This window comes from Stegastes partitus, unplaced genomic scaffold (genome assembly GCF_000690725.1).
Source record: "Stegastes partitus isolate 25-593 unplaced genomic scaffold, Stegastes_partitus-1.0.2 Scaffold243, whole genome shotgun sequence".
Lineage (NCBI taxonomy): Eukaryota > Metazoa > Chordata > Actinopteri > Pomacentridae > Stegastes > Stegastes partitus.
In genome coordinates, this window is record NW_007577974.1 from 257,834 (window position 1) to 285,577 (window position 27,744).

At 45.0% G+C, this 27,744-nt stretch overlaps 1 protein-coding gene across 3 annotated transcripts in view; it reads left to right on the forward strand.

Moving 5' to 3' along the window:
- The window catches only part of rassf7a (Ras association domain family member 7a), a 37,802-nt gene that overhangs the window by 2,056 nt on the left and 8,002 nt on the right, over positions 1-27,744 (forward strand). The window contains exons 2-3 of one of the 3 annotated variants that reach the window (XM_008281755.1): positions 4,130-4,255; positions 27,535-27,733. In XM_008281755.1, coding sequence (XP_008279977.1) covers positions 27,631-27,733 — 103 coding nt within the window. In that variant the 5' untranslated portion in view covers positions 4,130-4,255; positions 27,535-27,630. Of the gene's footprint in view, positions 1-4,129; positions 4,256-12,483; positions 12,872-25,273; positions 25,392-27,534; positions 27,734-27,744 lie in introns of those variants that run through there. The other 2 variants (XM_008281754.1, XM_008281756.1) reach the window with 2 other exon arrangements.

The following is a 27,744-nucleotide window of genomic DNA, read 5'->3' on the forward strand; positions in this document are numbered from 1 at the left end:
ACAATTATAGGCTTTGCTGGATTTGGCTTGTTAGAAAATAGTGAAATATGCATGAATTCCAAAAGGCCGTTGTGACATCTTCAAATCCCGGTTTTTCAGACCAAACAATATAAAACTAAAGCTGCCAAATGAGACGGAAGAAAGCAGTAAATCTTAACAATCGACTGAGGAAAGTTAATTGATTCTTCTAATAGTTGGAGATTAATTTTCTGTTGATTGATAGACTTGATGTATCAGCTCGGCTCGATTTGTTTTCTTTATTTATCACTTGTGCACCGAGCTCGTACAACAAGGCTGCATCACAGTGTGTTGACCTTATTTCTATCCTTTACCTGTCTGCCCAGCTGTCCTGTTGTTCAGTTTTTGGAGAACATTCATCTTCCTATTTTCTTGTACTTCCTCCTCTTTTATCTGTTGTTTGTGCCTTTTGTCTCTTGCTTCCTTGTATTTTATATCGTGTAGTTTTCTTCCTTTTTTCTTTATCTTTGCCACATCACTGATTGCAACAGGCTCAACCTTGTAAACTGTTGTTGTGGCCTATTTGCTGTATGATTTGCGACAATGCTTTTGTAAGTACAGCGATCTTCTCGGACAGATACGTGCAGTAAATCCTTATAACAATGCCGGCATGGGTAACTTTTATGGAATGAGGCTGAGACAGAAGGTTGTTAAGTGATTTTGTGTGGGTCATCTGCAATAAAACCTTTCTTTTAGTCCATTTAGACTGATTGTAAATGCAAAGCTCGTAGCGCGATTGAGCGTGACAATAATGGTGATGATAATGAGTGATAATGGTGGTTGAACTGGATGATAAAACCAGTCTGAAATCCGATTTAGTCGGAGTAGCACACCAAAAATTGTAGTTCTGTGATGTTTTTCTACTAACAAAGCAAGTTTTTTTTTTTTGTTTTCCCCATAATAAACTTGCAGCTCCAGTCATGAGGCTGGGATAAAAGGGAAAGTGGGACAAAAAGTTGAAAGTGTTGAGCAGCTTCTTTGTCCCCTCTGCACTACAAAATTCCTCCATTGTGACTCATTTGTCCAGCTGCTTGACTCCAAAGAACATAAATGCTTATCTACCAGCTGGGAGACACACAATCTGTATCTCACAGATATTAAATCACCGCAACACCAACCACCTTTTCACCCCTTAATGCTAATTTCTCAGGAGCACACTTGAAAACTGTGCCTCTCGTACAGCAATCAGGTCTGCTTTTTGAATCCTCACATCTCGAGGAGAGACAGATGAAATTATACATCATCAGTACAAGAAAGGTATATTTAGACTACCAGTTGCCTTGTAATTACCAAGTATTGGAACTTATGTTTGGCTTCGTCGAGCAAGTGTAAATATAGCTCTATAGGCTCGGTTTGATTTGTTTCAGTTCCGTCGTATGGGAAGAATGGGTAGGCAGGTGCAGTTTAGTGAACAAAGCGGACCGGTTTTTGCATAGCGTGAGTTATTGTTCCTCAAATTTGTGAAACTGATTTCGGTGTCATTTTATGATTAGCTCTAATCTCCAGGTTGCATGTTCCATCCTCGAGAATAGCCCAAGAATCCACAGTAAGCCTGGATCCACAATGTGCCGATTATCTATTGACAGGATTGTTAAGCCTCAGATAGTCCTCACCATTACCTTTTTCAAAAAAAAAAAAAATCAATGCTGGAGGCTCAGACTTGTCAGTTGGATACTGTCAGCTTTGTCCCCTTCTTTTACTCATCGCTGCTGTCCTCTCACAAGTCGCGCCGTAGAGAGGTAATTGGGCCCCTTTCCTCTTGGTAGATGCTTTTCTGAGAATGAGACCTGCCTGCCGCGACTGAAGCAGGGTAATTTAGTGGCACTGAAGCGATGTATTACAAGGCAGATGATTGCGTTCAAGTGCACAATATATTGCCGGGAAAGTGATAGATGTGTGATTTCAGCCTGGGTAATAAAGCGTCTGGCGAAAATTCGTAGACTGTATTGTCTCGCTGCTCTGTTGAGAATTCTCGCTGGAAAGCCGCACTATAATTCAGTTTACTACCCTAGGCAGATGTCAGGCTGCGATGTAAAACGCAATAAACTGCATGTTCATAAGGATTTTGTTGTTAAAGTCTATGTTTAACACTGTAGACTAAAGTTACGGCAGGAGTAAGTGCAAAAGAGAAGTGAAGGTAGCTGTCCACATATGCTGCATTACGCTGCGAGGTAACATTAACCTGTGTAACTGAGAAGGTCCATCCAAATGGTTTGGATAAGATCAGAAAATAATTTCTGCTGTGCAAATACATTTTCAAGTCTCTTCAGTCATCTGCTGATGTTGAATCAAATTAATCGACCTGAAAAGGGATTTCTGCATCACTGCCTCTTGCAGTTGATGCAGGTGTGTTGGCTTCATTGGACTCTGACATCTGCTGCTCTGCCTCTTGGTGGAAACACGGACCAGTCCATACATGTGTCAGGGTCTTTATAGGGTAACTCTACGACTGCACTCGAACCGTGTGTTTGCTCCAAAAGCCCGAGACAAAGTGAACTCATGAGCCGAGGAGAGCAGCAGGCGAGCAAACTGTCAATCATCAAAACCTTCTGTAGGCCTTAAAATGTTATTAACAAGGGCAATGATTTCAAACTGACCACCAGCATACTTGACAGATGGCCTGAATTTAGTGTTTTTGGGAAGACTTGTCTAAAATGACTGACTTTCTGAAGAGAAGTTGATGCTTTTGGAATGGGACTGAACTTGTCTGTAGGTGGGTATAAAGAATCAGTTTTTTTAAAGCCTAAAGCTGCAGCAGCTTTTTGGCAAACAAGGGATTTACACCTTTGGGTTGTATGAGAGGTGTTGCCGTATAAAACATAGATAAAATATCTCAGTCATGAATGATGTAAGATGGAGCATTGTATTGACTTAACCTCCAGGACATTGCATTACTTTTTCTACTTGGGCACGCTAAATCTGTACTTCCTCACCCACTCACTCATTTAAAAATGAAACGTGAGGCTTAATATTCTCTTTCACAAGACAAAATTGGCAATTTCTGTTGTACTTTTTAGAATAGAAGTCGCAGTCCTCTCTGAATGACTACATGAACAATCCAGTGATAGCAGCACATCTGACATTATTACAAACACGATATAAAACCGCCATTGTCACAACCAACCCATCTGGTTTGTCAACAGTGATGTGACTCCAGCACCACCTTGGTCTGCTGCATCTGCTATTGTGGATGAGATGTAATGGGGCAAGAAAGTTAATGCTCGTGATATGAATCATTTAACCTTGATATTTTAAAAGCCAGCAAACTTGTTGGACCATATTGGACAGCATTGCTAATGGGAATGCCTCACTGTCCTCGAAGAATTACTGAAATCTTAACGCGAATGCCGTTAATCCATCTCTGTTAAGTCTGTTGCTGCACTTTGCATGTAAAGCAACCGCCAGCTCCTTTTATTATACAATTGCAAAATAAAAATTAGTTGATTGCGTCTTTATCTGTGTTTTTCTACAAGTTTTGCCAGTTCCAGCGCCTCTGATTATACAGCGATGGTCAACACGAGGGACTAAACTGAACGGTTTATACAGTCTGCATATAAATGGCCTAATATTAAAGTAGGTGGGAAACGTTTGAGTGTGCCAGCTAGAGACAGGGCTGTACCTTTAGTATCCCACTGTGCGGCTCGGCTTTGTTCTTCTTAGCAAACAGAAATAAGCTGCAGCCAATCTGTTTGCTGTGAAGATGGGACTGTGAAGAAGATCAGGTGGAAAGACTTTTTTTTTTTTTTTCACTCAGGGATGGGATAGAGTCTGGTCCTGTAACTCAAACACACTTTCTACTTCTTTGCCTCTTTATTATCACCCCTCCACCCCATACTTCTTTTTTTCCTCTCTCTCTCTTCCCTTCTCACTAACAGGGAGTGGTGTTTGGGCAGTCATGTGACTTTTTGTCTGAACACAATTGCCGGTGTTTGCCATTGGCCGATTTTCTTTGAAAAGAGCGTTGGTTTCCCGGGTGACGGGGAATGGCGGCACCACTTCACTTTTCTCTCTCTGCAGCTGCCCCCCTCCCTCCTTGCCCTCGGTGTCGCTCTGAGCCCGTCTCTCTCTCTCTCTCTCTCTCTCTCTCTCTCTTGCTGTCTCTCGTCCACAGGCTCCGGTGGATCAGGTAGCCCGCGAGCACGACAGACAGCGACAGGGTTTGTCTCGCTCTTCCTCCTCTCGCTCGTCTCCTTTTTCATCCGGCAGGCAGTCGCAGAGACCTTTTAGGCTGCAGGAGGTGAGTGAATGACCTTGTTTGTGAGGATTTAATTGTTTTTTTTTTTTTTCCTTTCACCCCCCATTACATTTGAAACTGTTCTTGACAAACTTGTTTTTAAAAGAATCGTACTAAGCAAACAGAAAGTCCCTGTGCTGTTGATAAAATAGTTATCAATCATTGCAGTAGTTTTAAAGTTAAATATGAGTTAAGTCGTTGTTTGACAGATGCTCCTATTATTCGTATTAGTCACCCTGACATGTTAGGAAACGCGCTTGCTCAGCGCCGTGACACTACAATTAAGTGATATTAAGCGATGACGAATCGTTCTGAAATATTTTTTAACACTAGTGTGACCATGCGCCGTGGTTTCTGCTATTTTAAGTCTGTGTGTAAGGGACACATTTTATACGCTGGTTATGGTCAACGACTGCATGAATAGCTGGACGTAGTGGGAAGTGATGTCATATGTTGGTTCCTGCTGAACCTGGTTTTGAAGCCCTGAATTGCAGGTTGCAGTCGGCGCTGTCTTTTCCATCTGGAGCCATGACTTTATGAGTAAGGAGTGCAGGGTGTTACCTTTTACACTCACATCCTGCTACCGTGGACCGAATGGAACAATGGCAAGCCTGCTGCAAACTCTGACCAGTCCGTACATACAGCATTGTGTCAGGGTGTTTTTAGTCCAACTTTTAAACTACAACTACAGTAGAACTGCACAATTAGAGGAAAAAATACAGCTTAGCATGAAACAAGGTGAGCTCAGGAGCCGAGGAGAGCAGCGGGTGAGCAAACTGTCAGTCATGGTGGACGTTAAAACCTCCCATTAGCCTTAAAATGGTATTAAGAAGGGCAGTCATTTCAAACAGACCACCAGCACCCTTACCAGAGAGCCTGAATTTAGTGATTTATGTGCTCACGAGTAATCAAACAATAATTGACTATAGCTCAACTGGTTGAGCTGGCGACCCAATGTTCAGGAGCTATAGTTCCCCGATGCAACAGTCATGGGTTCGAATCCCACTCATGGCCCTTTGCTGCAGGTCTTTCCCCCGTTTTTCTCCCCCACTTTCCTGTCTCTCTCTCTCTTGATTGTCCTATACAATAAAGGCAAAAAGGCCCAAAAAATAAATAAGTAATTGACTTAGTATTTCTAAAAGGAAATTGGTGCTTTTTGAAAGGGAGTCGACTGAAGCCAGGGAGTTTTAGGAGTTTGCATCTTGCAGCGGTCATCAAGTCATGGTGTGAGGGAGCTTCAAAAAGTTCTCAGTCTCACCAGAAAATGTCACAGGAGACATATCCTTCTTGCATTTTTTTTCCCAATATCATCTTCTTTAACTTCAATGCACTTGGTTCACCAGAAGAAGGTCACATCTTGAGTGTCCAAATACTCCTTAACAACTTGCATGACGTCATCGTTAGTCTGAAAACGGCGACTTTCAGTTTGGGAAACAGAAGCCAAGTGGTGCCAGGTTGAACAAGTCAGGTGCATTGGGAAACAGTTCAGAGCCACATTTGTCACCTGTGCTGAGTGCATTGTCCTGGAGTAAACAGCATTTGTGTTTTTGTGAACAGTGATATAAGACTTTACACAGTTAGGCCTCAAAATAGAAGTTGCACCCCTTGTTTCTGGGTGAAGCAGATCGTTTTTTGAAGTACCATTGTAGCTGCCCCTTGGTTGTGGTGTGGCACAGAGCTAGAGCAACCATGGCTTTTTAAAATGTTTAACAGGACAAACCGTGACTAAAACCATGTGGCGGATAACATGGACAAGATAAGCCCGAGTTATTTCACAGCTGTAATGGGAGCAGTACAGTGGGCTTAGTTGTTTTTCCTCATTTTTTTTTTTTTCTTCTCATTTTCCATGAAAGATTCAACAGCTGTGCGTGATCTCTGCCTCGCTCATCACGGCCCAGACACAATAAGGGTTGTGTTTTGAGAACTGGGCCACTTCGAGAGGATTCTTTTTTGGCACGGTCACCATTACTGAAGTGGTGCCCTCCGAGCGGCCCTTCTTGGGCTCTACCAACCAGGTGGCTGCCTCTGTGTTTGGTTACCGTGGTAACGCTGACAACCGGCTTCGTGCCCCTCCCTCAGGTGCACTTTATCTGATGACCTGGAGGATTCTCTGGACACACACACACACACACACACACACACACACACACACACTGTGCCCTACACAAACACACACTAGCATCTGTTTGCTGACACTTGACCCTCACAAAGACATGAAAGACGTGTTTGTCAGTTGCAGAATGGGCTGATGCTACCCAGTGCTGTTGGTTTTGTAATTAGATAAGGAGAAAAATAACATAGTACTTGTACATATAATTCTGTCACCAAGTTTGCTTCCCCATCTCTTGTCTCTTTTTAAACAATCAAACCATTTATGTCAGGCTGTTGACCTTAGAGCACCTCAAGCAGGTTTCCGGAGTCCCACTGAAGCCACTGTGTCATATCAGGCCATTCATTGTTAAAATAATTAATGGAGTGGACCATTAAACACTTCAAGTCCGTTGTTACCGAGAGGCAAGTAGAGCTGATTTAAAGCTGCCCGCTCAGGTCATGTGGATGTCAAACCACCGTTATGATTCTGATAGTTTCCGTATATCATGTCAGTTGCTTGTCCGCGTGTTTGAAGACTCGTAAAGCGGGCAGGAAGCAGGGCTGGAGTGGCTGTCATTGATCCACAGCCTGGTATTGCATTGCTGATGCAACCAGGAGGAAACTGGTGCTAAGGCCTTGTTGTTGCCTCTGACTGGCTGCCATGATGTCACCACTGCTGACCCGACAATCCTGGCATTCCTGCTGATAGGGTTTTTACGCAGACATGCAGGGCAATATGTGAGGGAGATGTGGGAGAGATGTGGGAGAGATGCACAGACTTGCACACATATGGCCTTTGTCTAAGCGCTGATTAGTAATCTGGCATATCCACCGACACATACGTCATTAATTCAGTCTCACGCACATGCCCACTCCAGCGCACACTCAGATGCTCGACAACCTGAATAAAGATGGTGATGGCAGCCTCACCGGCCTTGTTAAAATTCAACAGGTCTTTAAGTGTCTGTACTTGAAGTTTCCGCGGATCAGTTTTACATCCGTCGCTTGCTTCAAACTATAATGCCTGGTATGATTAGAAAAGATCCAACTCCATTATGCACCGGTGTCATCGCGTCCTTTGTGTGTACGCATGCGTGCATTTATTCTTTCGCTGTTTGTGTACGTGCTTATGGCGTATAATTGTAGCTACAAAAGACGTTTCTTGCTGTAACACAGCTACAGCTTTCCTTTGATCCACTAAAACCACAGAAGCAGAGAGATGACAGGCCTGGTGCAGTGAAAGCTTTTAAATGCTGTTGTTCCTGCAGGTGTTTGGATAGTCGTTTTCCCCTGGGTGCGTGGCGGAATAGAGCAGTATTGTAACCAAAGTTGAGAATAAATGGACAGAAAATTGAGGGTGACATCTTGGTCTATGTAGAGGACAAATGGAAAAGCATTTAGAGCCAGAAAACAGATATAAGAAAACATTTAGACCACCAAACTGAAGCCTCTGGAGGAAGCTGCAGCCAGACAGACTGGACGTCACTGAGTGCATCCAGAGGGCCTCTTTCTCACTCTGTGTGGGGCTTACGAAGCTTTTGTTCACCTCTGACCTCTGACCCGCACCCACCTGATAGCTCCCCTGTCACTAACCTGGATTTCCTGTCTATCTAGAGCCACAGTGCGTCACTCCGCTCTGTGTTTGTTGTTCCTGAGATCACATCAGCACTTTAAACCCCCATGCAGAGCAATATCTCATCTTTCCCCAATTTCTTTTTGGCTTTGTTTTCTTGCTCTCTCAGTGCACATGGTGTGCATTGACCAGGGCTGTAGCTTGTGGGTGTGGGTCCCCCCTTTTTTTGTCCTGAGAAATCCTCAGCTCAGCCAAGACCTGAGGCGGTCACTGACAGGAACGTCTTGTTGACTTAACTTTGACTTTCTTTTATTTCCCGGCTCCCCTGCCCCTCCTGCGTGGGAGACAGATAGGAAGAAATGAAAGTGGCTACTAGTCCTGCCATCAACATCTCATCTAACTTTGAGCAAGAGCGAAAAGCCAAGGCCCAATGACAGTCACAGCTTTCTCCCCCGTCCCATTCAGGCCGGTTGTAGCCCATTTCCATTTACTGATAGGAACAGCGCAGGGCAGCACAGTGTGACACTAATGGTACAGCTTTATCTCAAGAGACAGAGAGTGAATTTACATCTAGGAGCAGGATGAAAAAACGCTGGCTTAGGTAGACAGGATAAGGGAATGAGTTTTTGAGGCACTAGTTTCAACATGACCACTTGAAAGCACTGAAGGACAATGCTGGAGCTTGTGATCTCGGTCCAAAATTTTATTTCAACTCTGAAAATAGCTTTTCGTACGGCCCCTCGAAGATGCAACATGAGGCCACGCGGAAGGTAGCGGTGTTTTTGAATGGTAGTAACTTTGCCCGGAGCCAGTCTGGGCTGGTTCTCAATAAAGACGAAGAAAAAGAGACGATGGAGAGAAGGTGCCAGCGTGTAGCCAAAGTCCTGACAACTTGGAAGCTGCTAAAGGCAACTGAGATTCTCTTGTGCTTCGTTAGGGCGATGTGAAAGGAGTGTTCAGAGAGTAGGGGAAAAAAAAAAGAAAGGCTGTATGCTTTTTATTTGTCATGGTTGTGTGTGTGTGCTTCTTCTATCTCCTCTACAAAGTTTGTTTACCACTGGTGTATATGCTGATCCAGTTGACCGTCCCTTTCCGTCATTTTCACTTTGTACTCACTCGTCATGTCTTTGTCCTCAGATTCACCTTGGCGGTGCCTTATCAATGCACCCGTTGTTATTTGGAGGCAGATAATATAGTGACATGCATTTGCTTTCAAACCATGAATCATCTTCCGGAGCCAGTTTTTTTTTTTTCTGGGAAGAAAACAAAAGTCTTTGTCTGTTTCTTGATGTGGGATGGTGCTACATCTCAACAGGGCAATTACCTTCGCTGGCGAAAGCCGTCTTGCCTGTCATAATGATACACGAGACGTAAGTACACTACTGGAGCAACAACATTGGCTTGACCATAATGAGACAGCAACGCTATACTTAGGCGTGTTTGGCGCAAACAGGGCATTACTACCTTGCGTTCCCTGCCATGAGTATGCAAACCGACGTCAACAAGAGTTCACGGATTTTGTAACTTGTTTTGGCTTCTCAAAATAGACCCCTGTTTCTCATCCCATTCAACCGTCCAGGTTTTTTTTTCGTTATAACCGACCTGTTTGCCACCTGTTGAAGGCTGTTTCCAGTGAAAGGCTGGATAAATAGAGAGAGACACCAAAGGGTGGGGAGGGGTTTCAGCAGGGAAGATGGGAAGGAGCGAGCCTCAGCAGCAACTTAATGCTATTCATTCTTAGTGAATAATGGCCAACAAAGACACTATCAGCATGTATTCCCCTCTCTCTGCTACCCTCCACAGAACCAATTGAACTGCTGCCAGACCCGACCAGTCTATTTCTCACTCTCGGAGCCATCTTCTTGTCTCCTCGGAGCTGAGTTATGGCCAGCTCGCCACTCTTTAAACAGATTTATACCTACTCACTTGTTGAGGTATTAACTTAGTAGTAGGTGGTGACTGAAGGCAGTCAAGCAGCTGTTTAGATGAAGGAGTTGAGTGCATTTTATTTTTTTTTGTGTGTGTGGCGGGGATAAATAATAAAGAAGCACACAACGGGGAAGGATTTCTTCTGAAAGCGCGTGTTTTGAAGCTTTTTAGGCCTCATCTTTGTTTTCTTTAGCTTCTTTGCTGAATGCAGAGGGAGGACTGGGGGAGGAGAAGGGAAGGGGGTTGCAAGAATGTTTGAGTCACACAGAAAAGAGGGATGATATGTGGAGTTTGACAGGGGAGGCTGGGATAAAGAGGAGGGCACAGGAGTGGGAGGAGCCCTGAAGGAATGCCTGGAAGGTGTCAGCAAAGTCTGGGAGGCTTTGGACTGATAATCCTCTGCATCACAATACAATACCCTCACCCTTAAATGAACTTGATGCGGGTCTGAGGATGAACAAGCATATGCTCCACTGAGGGGTAATAGCCTGTCAGGACCCATAAAGTGTAGTTACTTCTCTACTGCTTTCAAAATGTCACTCCTCCTTGGCACCTCAGCCTTTTCTCACCGTGGCCTTTGGTACCTAAGCACGGCCCCCGGAGACTCATCCCTCCCCCCCCACCCATTGAGGAGTGTGGTTCAAGTGATTTGTCAGACAACAGCAGCTCTTAGATGTGCCAAAAGCTTTGCTTTATAGACAGAACAGTCAAACAGTTCTCGTACATGCGAGGCTGACTCTCGGTGGACCTCCGTGACTCAGCCTGGCTGAAAGCTACAGCATTCTTCGCAGTGGTCTTTTGTTTGCATGATTTAATTCATCAAATTAATGCAATTAATCCCAGACGTCTATTTTTGGAACATCTGCTTTTTACCATGTGCACACTGGTTATTAGGCTGCTGTGACTGCATGTCCTCATTAGCTTTGTCCAGAATGCACACTGACGTAGAATCGAGGAAAAGTAAACGCAGCGATGACGGAGGTAATTGTTGACGATGCTGCTGAGTCATGGCTTCGGAGCTCCGTAACTACAAGGACTTTTAAAAACTGATTTAGTTAATGGACATTTTTGCCACAGAATCTCTTGACAGACATTGGTTTCGGTACTTCTCATGTCCTTTGCTCATCTGAGGAAACTGAGTAAATAAGAGAAAGTAGCCGTTTCTTTCACAGAAATGAAGCAGCTGTGCCATACTAACAAAAAAAAGTTGTAAAATTTAGATTTGAATTGGAACCTGGCTGATATGTTGATGTTATCATGCTTATCATAAGTACTCTGGTATTGCTGTTGACTCATGAGTAACAATAAAATGGCAGCGTGGGAGTGTTCAAGGTATATGATTAACAGCGATGTCATGGTTTATCCACCGGCGTGCGTTGACACAAGCTGTAAAATAGCTCGCTCAGGACGAATCTAGGTCACGGTTCGTTAAAAACAAACTCACGGATTACTCATCAAAACATATATGTGAAAGAAACTAACCGCCGATGTGTTGTTTTCAGAGGTATTTTGATGTTCACCTTAAAAATCCAGCGTTGGCTGCAGATTAATAGTTAACACGGACTTGAAGAACTTTATTAAACATGTCTGTACCCTCTAAAAAATGTATCATAGCTAGTTTTACGCATGAAGATGTTAATTTTGTCTGGAGGATGATAACAGCAGACTTATTTATATAATTTTGCTAATCAGAATCATTTATTATCATCTGCAGGCTAATGCATCATTTTTTTAACCATCTGAGCCTCTACTTGATGTCTGCTTGTTATCAAGTCCAGTTTTCAGTTCTGGGGCGATGGTAAGGGAAAGTAGGGGGGGAAAAAAAAGAGAGGCTACTGGTTAAAATTTAAGATTGAGGGAGATAGCGACAGGACAGATGCTAATAGAGAGCAGGGTCTGGCTCCTGCTGAGGGGCTCCCACACATCCCATTGGTCACGCATGTCTTGGCTCTGTGAGTTTGTTATGGGATGGTGGCCGTGGAGACAGGCGCACAGCTCAGGATTGTGGCATTGTTTTATACATAATTGTTGGAACACTTTCCTTTTTTGTTTTTTTTGTTTTTTTTAGCACATAATCACTGTTATCTGTACCAGAGCGGTCAGGCTTAATTGCCTCCATCACCTATTTTCCCACAGGGCGTTGTCCAACTCACACACACACTCTCTCCAGTCGCACCTGGTCGGCCTGGACTATGACCTCATTCCAGGAAAAGGAAGAGAAAATCACCTGACAGGCTCATTTGTGTAATCAGCTGTTCGTATAGCTGCAGGGCAGAGGGTGGATGTCTCATGCCTCAGGTTATTGATCGTGCAAACAGTAGAGACACGTATGTAAATACACATGCATGCAAAGAGTTTATTCTGCTTTTTGCCTCTTTTGAGTTCACTTGCAAGCAGTCTCTGTCACCGGGACACGGAGGGACGCAAGCAGAATAACCGAGGAAATTGATACCGAGAGAGAATGGCAAAGCAGAAAACACGCTTTCAACTACCTGAAAAGGGGGAGGTATCTGATCTGTCAGCACGGCAAGGAAGGGTGGGGAGAGAGAGAGACAGCCAGAGAGAGAAAGAGAGAGGAGTGACTGGGAGGGTGTGTTTCAGTGTGTGGGTGAGAGACACAGGGAAGAAGGAGGAGGGGTGTAGACAGAAAGAGAGAGAGAACTCTAGCAGTCTCTCAGATCTTGGCTGTGGTGAGGACACCCAGTTGGAAGTGCATTCCTGAGGCAGCCGGCGACGAAAAAACAGCAGAACAGCAGCGGAGGAGAAGTCGCGACATCCTTTAAATGTCTCCGTGACCACGTCTGAGTGCCTCTGACCTCCGCTGGACTCGCACGCTCCTCACCCACACACACACACACACACACACACACACACAGAAACACACACACACACGCTCGCTTGCTGCCTCTACACACCGGCCGCACAACCAAACCGGCTCCGCTGCACCGCGAGAAGTCCAGGATTTCCCCGAGTGAGGCAAGAGGAAATTTAAATCATTGAACAGAAGCAAAGGATCACCTCCATCGGTGAGTGCGAGGGCTTCTTCGGGGGGATCGTTTGAGTGTGTCCTTGCCGGTTTGAATGTCAGCATTAGGAAGTTTTCTCTGAAGTCAGCCGATCTGTCTGCGGCTTTGCTGTGTGTTCCAGCACGCATGTAATGAGATCCAGTAATAATAATACTAAGCGTCAGGTTGTGTGTGTATATTTTTCTGTGAGTGGCAGGGAAACAAAGAGCGTGTGTTGAGTTAAAAACCAAGCCTCCACATGTACCTGTTGTCGCTCGACCCGCCACCCAAGTCTTGTTGTGTGAGACAAAAGGACTCAAACCTGTTTGGGTGAAACTTCACTCTTTGTGCAGTTGTGTGGGGTTTTTTCGTTGTTATTTCTACGTTTTTCTGTTTGAAATTCTCCCATTCAGAGTCAGAAAAACAGCCTCCATGTGCATGTTTTTGTGTGAGACCTATGAGAAAAGTGGAGGCTATCTCTTTACACCGGTCTCCTGTCACACAGGCTGCTCCTTTTACCACCGTAGGATTAAAGATTAATTTATGGTGGACTTGGGCAGAGTTCAGCTCACTTGCTGCGTGTTCCTGCCACATTTAACTGCTAAAAAAAAATCTCAAATGCCGATACCGTGCAGGTCTGACACGCTGGAGCTCTTTAAGCAAGCCTGTTTAAACACCGGCTCATCATCATGCACGACCAGCATCTTATTTAAAGATTCCCCGTAGGGTTTGAACAATTGTCGGCCTTGACGATTATTGGATCTGATACTCAGCACTTTTGTGATTATCCATATTGTTTTTTTACCCCAATAAAATAAATTATTGATAAGCCACCCTAACATGAAAGTTTCTTTACCTTGTAAGCATGTCCATGTGGTGTTTTGTAGATGCTATGACACCCATCATGAGTGACATAAGCAGTCAGTGCCACGGCTGGGAATTTCTGCCTTGAAGCTACGGTGACAGGATCTTAAAAAACATAGATCCAGATTGCCAAGGTTTCAAACATAACAAACTTAAAGATCCAATCCTGTCAGCTTACAGCGTGGGGCTTTGTGTACCATGATTATTCCTAAGAATTACTTTCTGATTTTAACATTTCAGACTAAATTACTCCGTGTCATTGTGTAGGAGTTTTCCAGCAGAATTGTCAGCGAGCTGGCGTGCTTGGGCTGCAGTTAGCTGTGGAGAGGTGGGAGATGGGTCTTCAAGAGATCTGATTATTATCATGAAAAATAAACTTCTCGAAATATATGATTTGGATGCAGGAAGATGAGTTTTTTGTGGGTTTAATCACTCACCAGAGAGGAGTTTTAAGAATGTGCGTCATGAGTAATAGCCTGTCAGCATTTAAGGACAAACAGTGGGAAGTTTGCTTATAATTTAAACATAATCAATTACAGTGACATCCTGTGTTATTCTGAATTTTGACACCAAGGTTGTAGTTTCTTCTCCGAGCGTATCTGTTCCAAATATCGTGTATCATGAGCCCAATAATCAATATTGATATTGACCCTGAAAAACCAGTGGACCCTTAATTCCCAGCATGGTATATATCAGACAGTGGAGCTCATTAGCAGGCTGTATTTGTTATCCAATCAGGCTCATCGATTGAACCCTGGGATGTGATTTATTTTTTTTTATCCTGACTGGCTGGGAGAGCCACACAGCTACACCTCGTGTGTTATCTCTGTTTGTGTGTTTTTGCACAGTTAGCTTGCACCCAGAGAGATAACGCCAGCGTAATAAATGGTTGTGGCGAATGGAACCAAACGGAGAACTTTGATTCGTTTGAAACCGTTGGTTTAATTTGGCTCCAGTTGGTTCATTCATTACTTTTCGTTCATTTACTCGTGTAACTCGGAGCCAGCTGACCTTTGCACGCTTTGGTGCCGATACTGACTCTGCAAGTTATCACAGCTATGAAGTGTATTTATTACCTTCAGTAAAACGTAGGACTGTGTTTGCTTGAGTTCTTTTCTAGACACGGCAGACGAGTGCTAAATTCTTTTTTCTGAAGTACTGTAGATATTACAGCTTAAGCAGAAAACAGATGGCGGGGTGATGCCAGTAGCTGGAATGCATCATCAAACTTTAAACTTTCTTGTTTAGTTAGCACTTCTTTTCTCTCTACATCCCTTTGTGTCTCCCTCACCGGCTAGATATTTCTTATTTCCCATCACATGAATGAGCCTGTTTTGCATGGGGGAGAGCAGAGTGTCCTCCGAGAGTGGTTGTGCCTTGTTCTCCGCAATGTTATTTTTACTGCTCTTTCACTGCTTGAATACGCAGATGGACTCTCCTCTCTCCTCTTCTTCTAGAATAGTCTGTCTGTCTGTGTCACTGTCGGCGTGTCCGTCTATCACTCGGCACGCATGGCGAGGAAAGCGAGTCCGCCCGTGCGCTTCACGGTATCTCGTGGGACTCTCGATGGGAACTTTCTAAGTCCTCCTTCGTGCCGTGAAGTGACTTAATTTCTCGCCGTTCTTATCAGTAGTGTTCCTCCGCTTCCTGCAGATGCACTCAGGGGCCGGAGGTAATTGGAAACGTGATGACGGCGTGTTGGTGAAATAATATGTTTGCATGTTTGTGATTATTTTTAGGGACGGTGGTTTGAACCTCCTTCTCTCTCTCTTCCAGTGTGAGTGTCTTTCTTTCCCATGTGTTGCTCCCTCTACCTCACTTGCTCTGCCTTGTATTTTTTATTTTTTTTCTCTCGTGCGTCCTTCCCCCTGCCTGTGCAATGTGACGGAAGGTAGTGCTGTGCTCTGCTCATGTCGGATCCATTAGGGATGAAAGCACACTGCAGTGATAAAAGATTGATCCAGTCCTCCTTGCATCACATTCACATCCCTCACACCCTGCTCCCTCATCCTCTCACACCCCTTGCTTCCAATCCAAAGTCAACCCACTTCTTCAATTTATCAAATCATCTGTACTCCTCTAAATAAATCATCCTCACCAAGTTTACTATGGCAAACTTTTCCCCACAGGATTTCTCAAAGGAGAACATTCTGTTGTTCTTGCGTAGGATGCTGTAGTCAGCCTCTCGTACAAGGTTACAAGTTCTCAGTGATGCAAAGAAAATATTTTCCACCTTATGAAATTTTCTCGACAGTGCATTTTTGGGGGAAAAAAAAATTAAAAATGGGACAGTTCTTTTATAGTATCTCCTTCAGTGTTCTTGTTCTACCAGGAAGGGTAATATGTACTTGGCTAGCAGAACCAGTAAGAGACTGGCATCCAGCCCAGCACACACATGCCTCTTTTCACCTGTTTTATCTGAGGAGGCAAAGACAAACACAACAGACCTGTAGTTTGTCAGCTGACAGGCTATAATTACCGAGGAAGGAGGGGATTTGGAGGAGGAATTTCACCGTGTTTCTGTTTTTAAATCCTTAAGCACGTACCTTTTTATGAGCACCTGAAAACATTTTTCTTTGTGTGTGTGTGTGTGTGGGGGTGTGTGTGTGTGTTATAAAACTGCACAGAAATTTGCAGACTGATCATAAACGAGTCTTTAAGTCTTTTGATCCCAGCTGGAAGTTTGAGAGATCTCCCTCAGGGAACGGTTTGTTACCAACTGTTCGACATTGTGGTTTTTCCTTTTTTTTGTCTTCAGTCCTCCTTTTTAGGGAATCCTATTGAAATAGTTTGAGGTCATTCTGAATGCCACACATATCCTTAGCCTGAGTCTCTCTTCATTCATCCAGCATGTGCGGGTCAGAGGTCACATTAAGCCACCTACTCTCAGAATGTCCACGCAGAGCTCAGTCCACCTAAAGACATGTTCCCGACTGAGTCCAGCTGACCGTAAAGTTCACCTGAGTGAACGCTGTCATGTCCTGTCAGCGTGAACTTCTAGTAGCCTTCAACGGGGCTTGCTGTGCGACATCCACGAGTCACATTCCATGTAATAACACTCTGAAACCGGTGGCAGGTTACTGTTGCCGGACGCCTCTGTTTGCCTCTCTTTCCGTGACTCTACAGTTCTACCATGTGCAGCGATTGTAGCATGGTAAACATCTCCGACCCCCTGGGATGCTCATGTGACTTTGTGTTCGCCTCTGTGGATGCGAGTGTGCAGCAGGTTGCTCCCTTTGCTCAACCAGCCATGCTGTGTTGACTCTGCACACAGCGCTCTCTGGGCAGTAAATAACACGGTGCCTCCGCCGAGGGAACCGGACGGGGCCGGGAGGGGGGTCAAGACGCCAGCAAGAAAGAGAAAATGTCTGCCTCTGGGTTCGGAGATACTAAATCAACAGATGGGAGAGGAGGGAGGCAGGTGGATCTGACAGAGCCGTCCCTCATGCTGAGAGGCTTGACGCTAGACCTGTCGCTGAATGTAGATGCGTTTGATCGAGCGCGTTACAAGCAAAACAAGCCGACGTTGCTCACGGGGAGACGGGGGCTACTGGTACGCAAATGCACACTGATGAGCAGAAATGCACATATCAAAATCACATTGCTTAACTTTTGGGTCTCTACTACAGGATTTGCCCAAAAATATTAAAGTATCAGTGATTATAAATCAAATTGCTGCTGTTTTGATACGGTCAGGATTCAGGGTAATTGTGGTAAGTTTTTTTTAGACATTTCTTAGGGGAAGGTTCTCATCAAATGAACAGAATTAGGTGAGCCTGTTCCTCCAAATGTAGGTATCGGTGAATCTTTTACACAGCCCTAGTGAGCTGCCACACATACAGGCGTCTTTCACTGCTGAGTCTTTATCACGTGTACAGTTTAGACTAGCACGCTTCCCGTAACTCAGTGACAAAGAGACCGAAACGGCCACTTTTTAAATTTTTTTCTTATCTATAGAGATATACAGATAAGCCATATTTTCAGTATCAGATTCCCCCCTTTTCCTTTGTGGGTTAAGTGCAATGCAAACTTTGACTCATATCTGGGCGCCGCTCCAAGATGCACTGAGTTCCCTGAGTGTCTTGGCAGAGTAAAACCTGGATCCCCCCCCCTCAGATGTTGAAATGTTGTTCATAGTTTCATTTGGACATAACTCAGACCTGGTGTTTGCATCTGTCTGCCTACTGTTGAATATTCCCTCTTTAACAAACGCTCGTCTTTGTACCGTTTCTTTTCTAGCCTCTCCCTTCATCACGCCTCCCCCCACCGCCCTCCTCTCTCTTTGTCGTTCCCAGAGGGTCGCCAACATATCTCTCGTATGTAAACTCAGCACCAGCATCCTTGTCAGTAATGGATACGCTTCCGTGCTAAAAATCACCCCGGTGATCTTCTGTGACTGCGGTGAAAGGCAGCTATCTGGAAGAGTCCCAAAGGTGCTCCTAAGATACTGGGAATCGGCTATAAATCTGCCTGCCCTCCTACGTTTTCCTTACTCATCGCCACTGTCCACACATCTTCTAACCGCACGGCTCTGATAGGCGGGATCCCTCTCAGAATAATGACAGGGAGAGAGGGTCGTGTGCGACACCTCCCAATCAAACTATAAATCAGAGCTATTGAGGGGCCCACCCCAGCCCTGTGATCCCTGTGCTACACAAACATCCCACCCGTTGCTGTCAGTGTGTTTTTACATGGGTACAGTTAGGGTTGGCCAACATAACTCTACAAAACCAGCGCTGCAAATTCGAGATTACTCGTTCTTATTTTTGGTATTTTCTTATTTAAATTTAAATATTCTGGACACACTCTTGTGATTTTTGAGCAGTTTGGCTTCTTTTGTTAAATGAGAATACGGTATTTTGGGATTATTTTTTGAATTAAGGTAACTAAAAAGCATTATTTTTAGGTGTCATTTAAGTAAAAGTATGGAAAAACTTCAACCCTAGTTACGTTTAGGATTGTTATGTTCTACCATCCTTGACGTAGGTTTATCTTTCTCCCAAAACATCACACACCCTTCAACCAAACACAAGTTTCAGTTCCTTTGCTGGCTGTGATGTTGTCATTGTTCTTTGCTGGGTATCTCCTGAACCTTCACTGCGCTTTTATAAAGTAAAATGTTCAAAAATACCTCTTTGATGCCTGAGGGGGAAAGGTGCACTTTGCCTGACCGACATACTCTCTACCTTTCTTGTTTTTCTTTCCGTCTATTTCTGAATTAAGCGGCCTGTGAGCTCAGCTCCAGTCTCTCTGTTCCGATGTTATGTTTGACTCCTAAGTTGCTGTAAGGCTTCACTTACAGTCGGTCATTGTTCGTAATTTAATGACGTATTGTGAATAGCGGAGTGCTTGTTCAGACCCCACAGAGACCTTATCTCACCAAATCACATTTTTGTGGAATGAATCTCTTTTATGGTAACAAAAAGTCAGATCTTATCGGTCTGTGGCGAGATTTTACAAGGTCCTGCTTTGATATGTTACCTGGAGGTGTATACACAGGCCAGGTGACTTTCAGTCTCTGTGACTGTGTTTACCTGTATCCCTCTCTCGGAGGGCCAGGTCTGCTGGAACTCCCTAGGTAAATACTGGAAAGGTGTGCGGAGGGATGTTTTGCATAGCAGAAGGATCTTAGTAATGGAGTGACATGTTAATCTGTGCAGCTGGCGCCTCTCTCTCAAACTCTCCGGCGGGTTGTTCCAAGATTGTCACGGTCAGGAACTCCGGCTTTCGGTTTCAAAGTCAAAAACCAAATGAAAACCAGCAGTGAATGGCTTGCATTAGCCATAGTGGTTGTTTGCGAACTGTCCGTGTCATGGTCTTGACCTCAGATTGATGCCTAGGGAGGAAGCTGGGTGGAATTTCTCACTTTCATCTGTGAAAACATTATTTCTAAAGACAGGTCTGCGTTTTCTTTTTGTTGGAGTCATGTGTTATTGTTGTAATATTACCGTTCCGTCCCTTCGCAGGAATGCACACCTGCTATGTCCTGGTGGGTTTGTAACTGCCTCACCTAGAATGAAATCCCCTCCTCCTCCGCCCCCTTATCGCTGTTCCAAACCGGTGCTGTGTGTGCAAGACGAGGCATTTGGATTTCTTCTATGTCTTTTTCTTTGCTGTAACACATTTAATTTTTTTTTTCCTTGGGCATGCTCGTGGCAATATTCCCTAGGCTCAGATAAGGACCGGCGAGTGTATGTTGCATCATAGATTGCATGGAATTAAAATATGATGAAACACGAACACCAGTCTCACTCACTAACAAAATGACCTTCCTTCAATATCTCCATAGTCAACGCATATGAATTAAATTACATTCAGTTGCTTACATTGAATCAACCTTGATTTGTAAAGCTTGCGTGACGTTTCCACTAGTAAATGTGTTCTTGCAGGCCTCATTTTGGATTGTGCTTCAAGAATTTAGGATTGAGAGGGGGGAAGAAAAAAAAAAAGAAAACAAAAAAAAAAGGAGTGAATAATTGATAAGAGCAGACATGGAAGCGACCTTTAAATTACTAATGAGTTTAGCTTCAAACCTGTGACACTGCAGGCCGTGGCATTCCTGACTCCTCAATGACACGTGCACGCATGCATGCAGGAAGTGAGAGTGGAGCTCCATCACATGCACCTGGGAAAGAAAAAAAAAAAAGCCCTGAGCTATAAATAACGGGTGTCGGTTAAATTTAAGACTGCTAATTTTCCACTTATGCACAGTGTAAATTGCACTGTGTAAATTAGTGGGTCCTCCTTTACATTTTAATTTAGTCCAAAATTAAGCATCGCCATTTAGTTTGAGTCAGCCCGTCTGCTGTCTGTACTTACACCCGTGTAACATGTGATTTTGGCTACGTGCTGAACTGAATATGTTGCTTTTTGACAGACACTGTATATGTGTGCAGTGAGCGACCTATATAGTGTGTGTATTATCCAGCATGGAGAGCTTGGCTGGGAACAGAGTGATGTCCTGCTTCCCTGGCGAGCACTGCTGAGTCAGATCGGGAGTATATAATTACACATGGGTGCCCATCAGCAGTCTGAGGGCCTTCTTCCCCGGCTCACCCAACAATAAAAACTCCTGTGCTCGCAAGGCTCAGCCTGCAGGCAACCAAACCGCTCATCCAGAGCCGAGCTCTCAGAGACCAGCTCTGCCCGACCCTCCATAGGCTGTGCAGCCCTTTATTATCATTCTCACCATTAGCTGCCGGCTCTGTGGGTGGATCCATGAGTCAGCGCAAGCAAATTCCTCATCTCTAATGTACTCACCTCCGCTCGCTTTCGGGGCTTGAAGAGAACAAGTGAAATGATGACAGCCAAGCCAGGTATGAGTAAGTCTTCCACTCGGTGAGTTGAATAATGTAGTATTGTTTTATTGTGGTTAGGGTTGTGTAAACTGTTGCAGCCACATGCTCGCAGGAGTGTCGGCTAAAGCTTTTCAATGAAATTCACAAGTGAGCCAGAGGTTCTTCTTCGTGTTATGTTTAAGCATTAAAATGGAACAAAGATTCTCTCCATCACATCTGCTCGCTTTCTTTGTCTCTCGTGGTTCAGGCCAGGTTACCATCATGTCCGTGTGAGTGCTGCTGGTGATTCATGATGACTGGGATTTCACGCTAAGTGCTGCTTTGCACTCGGTGACTGTAGCGGTAGTGACAGTCACAGGTGATGGCCAGACTCTGAATGGTCTCGTCAAGGCCTGCTTCAGATCAACTGGAGAAATCGACTTTAACCTTTAAACTCTCATCAATCATCTATTACATGCATAGCAATTGCACAGGAACCACGTCTTAAAGGTGAATAACCGCATTAGTTTTGGGGATCTGGGATGTGAGCTTTGCAATTTTTCCATAACTAGTGATTTTTTTTTTCCAATACTACACTATCGCTGTTTATATTTGCCCTTGATTTGGAGGTAAAGGTGACCCCTGAATTAATGAACCACTGATCCACCCTCGTTGAGATTTCACACTTGGATGAGCCAATAATTATAACGAGGAAGGCCGAAGGCTGCAGCGACAGGTCCCTGTTTGCGAGTATGACGACTAAAGCTTATTAGTGCTGTTTCTGATTCCTTTGCGCCGAGTCATTAGCATGTCAATAGAGTGGAGACACAAACGGACGGGGGACGTTTTCAAAGGGCTCGTCGGTAACAAGCATTCGGACTTTGTTCCGAGAAATATTTGCCCCAAACTAAAAGTGCTGGGAGAAAAATGCATTATTCATCAGGTGTGTTCAGTGAAGCTCCGTTCGCGGAGAACCAAGCAACCGTTCAGTCTAATTAACCAACAGTGTATCTGGAGAGCCTGCTGCAGCCTGGACCTCCACTGTGAGGAAGAAGCACCGCGCTCGCTGTCATTTAAACAGTTTCCTCGTAAAAACTTACACCAATGCTTAAATTTAAAGCGATTTCGCAGGCTGCAGAGGCACAGAAGCTTTGCTCATGTCACAAAGCGAACACACTTGTGCTTGACGTCTTGTTGACGCCCAGACGAGCTAAATCATCCAGCATGTGAGAGGTGTGTCTACCATGGAAAGTTATTAAGTTTTAATGTCGCCCAGTGGAAGCCCTCAGATCTTTTGTCTAGTTCCCTCACATGCCCAGTGGAGCACTCCCTGCTCCGTGTCTGCAGGCGCTGGAGCTCTGCTGATGATGACTTCTGCGAGGGGAATTACAGCGTTTTCAGACTCACCGGTGGCTCTTGGAAGAATTTGTAGAAAGTATTCGTGATGAATTTGGGAGAAGCAGTTGCGAGAGATAAATACATGAGACTAGGCTGGGCCTGTCAGTGTTACTATGCAATGTAAAGCATCTCTTCTGAATGTGCCCGAAGCCTGCACAGCTGTTTTGTTTTTTGTTTTTTTACAGGGATTAGCACGGTTTAATCCTTCTGGCAACTTTTTACTGTTGGGAAGACTTGCGATCTTTCAAAATGAGAGGAAATATATACTCCATACTTTACGAAAATTCTCTTGATTCTTATTTTTAACAACAAGAAAAGAGAATAAGACAGAAGAAACACAGTGACATTTGTAGAAATCCTAGTGCCATGTTGGGAAACCTTCAGAAGCCCCGGGACTGTGGCTGCAAACACTGTAGATAATGATGCTTTTTGTTTTTGACCTGGTTCCTTCTAGCACCACCTGGATGCTTCTGTTCAAATATGAACAGTCGCAGAAAAACAAAGAGGTTCATGATGTTTACAGTTGTTTTTCTGTGTGTTTTACAACTTTTAGAGCCGATGTGCAAACTGTAATTAGACATTAGAATTTTTTTTTCTGTCTGCCTGAGAATACCCATGTGATTTAGCTCACAATTTCCCCAGAGAAATAGCTCTATTACTGAAGCAAAAAAAGGCCATTTTCTACCATTATGAATAATTATTGTGCTGTTCTCAACCATGCCATGGAATTTTCTCTTTGTTTTTGCCCTCGTCGGTCTTTGAAGACATAAACTGTGCTCACTTGTTTGAGTGGAAGACGACGAAGGAGGAGGAGGAGGAGGAGGAGGTGGAATAAAGAATGCAAAGCAGAGGGCGAGGCAGGACAAAAGAAAGTATCTGTTTTCCCTTTTTTTATTAGTTTTATCGGTGGCAACATGTGGACACACCAGAGTGGCAGTAAAAAGCTGGCGTGGCCGACGACTCGGCCGTGCCAGAGGCCACAAAAGAGGCAACACTGTCTGCTGAGTGTGGAACTAGAGCAACAATAGCGTCTCTGCAGGAGAGATGAGCCTGGGCTGCTCGGTGCCAGCGTGTTCCTGGCTCTTTGAGTGTTTGTCTCTGCCAACCTGGAGCCGAGTGGCACAGAGGGCACAGCTTCCCCCAGCGCTGTGCTTTGTCCTCTAACAGTAATGTCTATCCTATTATGTACACTTAAACCAGCCTGGGCCAGGGTCTTATTTTCTCTGCAGATACTGATAGGGAAAACTGTTTGTCCACACTTGTTGTGTTTGTGTATCCATCTGTTGCTGAGATCTGAGGCAGTGTTTGTGATGTACGCTCTGCCCTTTCACTCCTGCCATTGTTTCTCAGGCTTCTGCTGCTGCAGAGATAGCGCAGTAATCACTCCCGAGTTGGTGCAGCCTCTCGTAAAGATAGGCCTAAATGGCACGTCTGCTTCCAAGCCCACTTACACATACAAGCTGGTACATGAAGGCATACATACCCAACCTTTGACCATTGCTCTAGCACGACATAGTGTTCTGCGCTTCCCTGTGTGCACACAAACACACCCAGGAAGCCTGCTCTTCATGTAGCCTCAGGCATTGCGTAGCTACAGTACATTAGTTACTTAGCTTTGGAATTTTTCTGGAAAGCTTTCGTTTCCACATGTTTCCCAATTCCGTTCATGACTAACTGAAATTAACTGTTCATACCTTCTCAAGGAAATTGAGGCTCCAGGGTGTGTCTGCCGAGCTGAATGAACACATGTGTGAATTTATGGATGTATGCATTTTTTTGGATGAGTAAGCAAAAAAGAAATAGGGTTTGAGTGTGTGTTACATGTCCCGCTAGATGTGTGTCTGGGAAAGATGCTTGTGTTAATTGCAGAGAAATTAAGTCGCACCACAAAGTGGACATCCAGCATGAAAGAAATCTGAAATATTTCGAGCCTCGGGGTGTCATGTGCTGTCGGTTTATTTTTCTTTGGAAGTAAACTGCTGTAAATGTGGCACACGGAAGCCTCTTGTTTGCCTGGCGTGTCCAGAAAGGCCCATCAATTCACAGCTCGGCACTGTTGCTCACACAGAGTGGCACAAAAGACGAGCCAGATCATGCCCCGCGCGTCTGCCGGGCCGTGACGCTAACCACTTCTGCCTTCAGTCGAATTCACAGAGGAGGCTGGGAGGCTGTTATTGAGGAGAGACAGACAGCGGCAAAGACAGGGTGATGAAAGACGCAAAGCGGGTTAGCTAGATGGGTGAGTGATGATGAGAGGGAAGGGAGAGGATGGCACATGGCTCTAATCACTGCTCTTTTCTCTACCAGCCCTTCTCCTTCTTTATCTGTCAGCATTTTATTTTTTTTTTCCTCGCTTATTTATTCTCTGCCTTTCTCGTTTGCTCACCGTCTGTCTTCCTCACTGTCTTACTTTCGCTCCCTTTCATCATACGGTGTGACTGGTTTTCTGGATTCAATTCAGCAGACAAGCTCCTCGAGTGGTGTTTTTCTTTTTTTTTTTTTTTTTTTTTGTGGGTACGGTTTTGTTTTTGTCAGAGCTCGGAGCAGGAGATGTTTTGATTGCTTCGCTTTTACGATAACCTCAAAAGCGATGGTACGACTTCTTCCCTTGGGATGAGACAGGCGACAGGCCAAAGGTCAGAGTCTCTGCTAAATCTGTGTTGTTTGGGTGGGTGGGACCCGCCTGGGTGAAAAGCAGGGATTGGGATGTGCTTTGTCTCGTTTTGAGGAGGGGGGTTGGGTTGGGTGAGACCTGCGGTTAAGGGGTGGGGTCGGGAGGTGTGGAGCGTTGTCTTGTGGGCTTGGAACTTTACTGGCTCGGATTAGAATTGGGCGTGTGCTCACAGCCGCTCCGAACATGTGCAAAGCAAATCTGCAGCCTGTGTTTGTCCACAGCATCTGCATGTTGACTCTGAAACCACAAACTCCGCAGCCAACTCGTCCTCCTTCGCCGACCGTGTGGATTGAAAGATTTCGCAGGATTTCGAACACCACCGCAGCCGGTATCGCGACCCGATCTTTATTTCCACTTCACAAGCGGCGTTGTGAAGGTGCCTCTCCTCCGCCTGTGTTTCCATGTGAGGTGACATGGGACTCCAGAGCTGTGCGGAGGAAAATGAGCTGGGTCAGGCGGATGTCTGGTTCTCGGTGTTGTTGTGCCTGTGACAAAAAGAATAGACAGCAACCTGAGACGCACAGGCCTGTTTGTTTCCTGTTAGTGCAGATTATCACATTTCACCAGCCAGGAGGTACAAGAGCTAAGCATCATGGGAGAGTGACATTCTTAGCTGGGAGATGTTTTGTTCTCGTCTAATGTGATTGTTATGGTACATAAAAGTCTTGAACTGATGTAGAAGTCTTGAGGTGAGCTACTGTCTGCAAGTTTATTTTGTATATTAAAAATAAAATAGGTAGGCCCCTTGTTTCCACATAAATGCAGTCATGTGTTCGACTAGAAATGTTCTGACCTCTCTTGAAACTTACACGACATGATGATGCTTTTTGTATAGAGTAAAGTTTACTCTGTCCTGTAAGGGAGCATACCATTGGACAAGAATCAAAATGTTTCTTCCTGTTCATTGGTGTGTTTAAAAAAAGCCTCAGAGCTCGAGTAAATGATCAACCCGCTCTGTAATTCAACCAGTTTGACTTAATTATGTATTGCAACACAGGACGCTCTGTGCTCCCTCAAAGAACAATATTGACACCCCGGCTGTGTTGAAATGTCTCGTGTTTGATTTTGATAAGCACTCCCTTTTTCATATCCAGTTTCTTTCCAGATGAAATCACCTCTCTCGGATTGCCCCGAAAAAGAATTTCTGCCACATGTGATCATCCGCCGCTATCTCCCGCTCGTTTCCTGCCGTCTCTTTCCGCGGGGTTCAATCTCCGAGCTGTGCCGTCATCCCCTCCCTCCGTACGCGGTGTCACGTTGAGCTGGTGTGCTGTTGCCACATCAGATAGGCTGCGGCTCCCCAGCAGAGTTTGTGTTTGGCGTCCAAACAGCGGAGAAGTAATGGCGGTGCGGGGCAGCCAGGTCAGCGGCAGGGGAGGGGCGGGGGTGAGGGATTTGTTAAGAAAAGCAGGAATTCTTCCGGCTGGCAGATGAAGTCAGTGCATTCCTCCAAAGCAACTCCCTATAGGCGGCCAGTGGAGCACAGCCATGCGCTGAATGAAGGGCAAGATAATGGTGGGGCTCAGTATTAAACACCTCCCATTGAGCGCCGGAGAGACAGACAGAAAGAGAACACCATCTGTCTGACTGTGGGTGAAGAGTTGTCTTTTACCCACCTAGGCTACAAAATTTCCTCTTCTGTGCCAAGCTCTACAGATAATTCTACCTCCGCCCGAGGCACTTCACTTTTTTTTTTTTTACGTGCACTACAGTATTTTATTACCTTGTTTTGAAGTTGAGCTGTAAAAGTAGAGACAGAGGGGAGGCCCGCACATAGCGATAGTTTTTTAGGTTAAACAGGCTGCTCAGACATGTGCTCGGCTACCTGCCGGCGCGCCCTGTGAAGTCTGATGAGACCCAGTTCTGGTCCTGCTGAGGCCGGTCAAACTGAACGCGCTCCTTCTATCTCTCCTGCTATGTTTCTGTGTATTTCTTCTCCCACAAACACCCTCTCCCAAACATAGACACACTTGAGTTGCTCCACTTTCCCTGTCTGTTTCCCTCGGCAATAAGCTATCATAACGGCTTTGAAGGAGGGCAGCAGAGCGTTTAATTGGGTTACAGATTGGCATTTATGCTCCCAGGTCCACAAGATACTGCCGAGGCTCTTAACTAACCGCTAGGAACTTAACAAAATGTTACAATGCTCTGCCCGTCGGCTGCGGGTCTTGAAATTTACAATTCAATGATGCTCTCGCTCAGCATGGTACAGTTTTGACGTCAGCGCTGTTTGGTGTATAAACTGGCATTTCAGCTGAATGAATCACAGCTTTCAGTGAAGTTTGTTTAGGTTACCAACAAGCTGAGGTGTGATTACGTCATGCTCTACAACCCTGTGAAGTCACCGTAGTTTTTTAGCGGTGCTCGTTTGCTTGCTTGCACAAAAGTTCTTTCTTGCAACTTGATTTAGTCATCAGTCCGATTAACACGCCCCTGACCGTACATGTGTCTCTGCTGTTCGTCTTTTGCAGAGCTGGTGCCATGCAGCGGTAATCTGAGTCAAGCCAAGCTGAAGTGATCTGTTCTGAAGCCCATCTTACCCTTCACCCTGCCCTGCTTGATCCCAGATGGAGCTCAAAGTGTGGGTGGATGGAGTGGTGCGGGTGGTATGCGGCCTATCTGAGGAGACTTCCTGCCAGGATGTGGTCATTGCTCTGGCACAGGCCATCGGTGAGTACCTT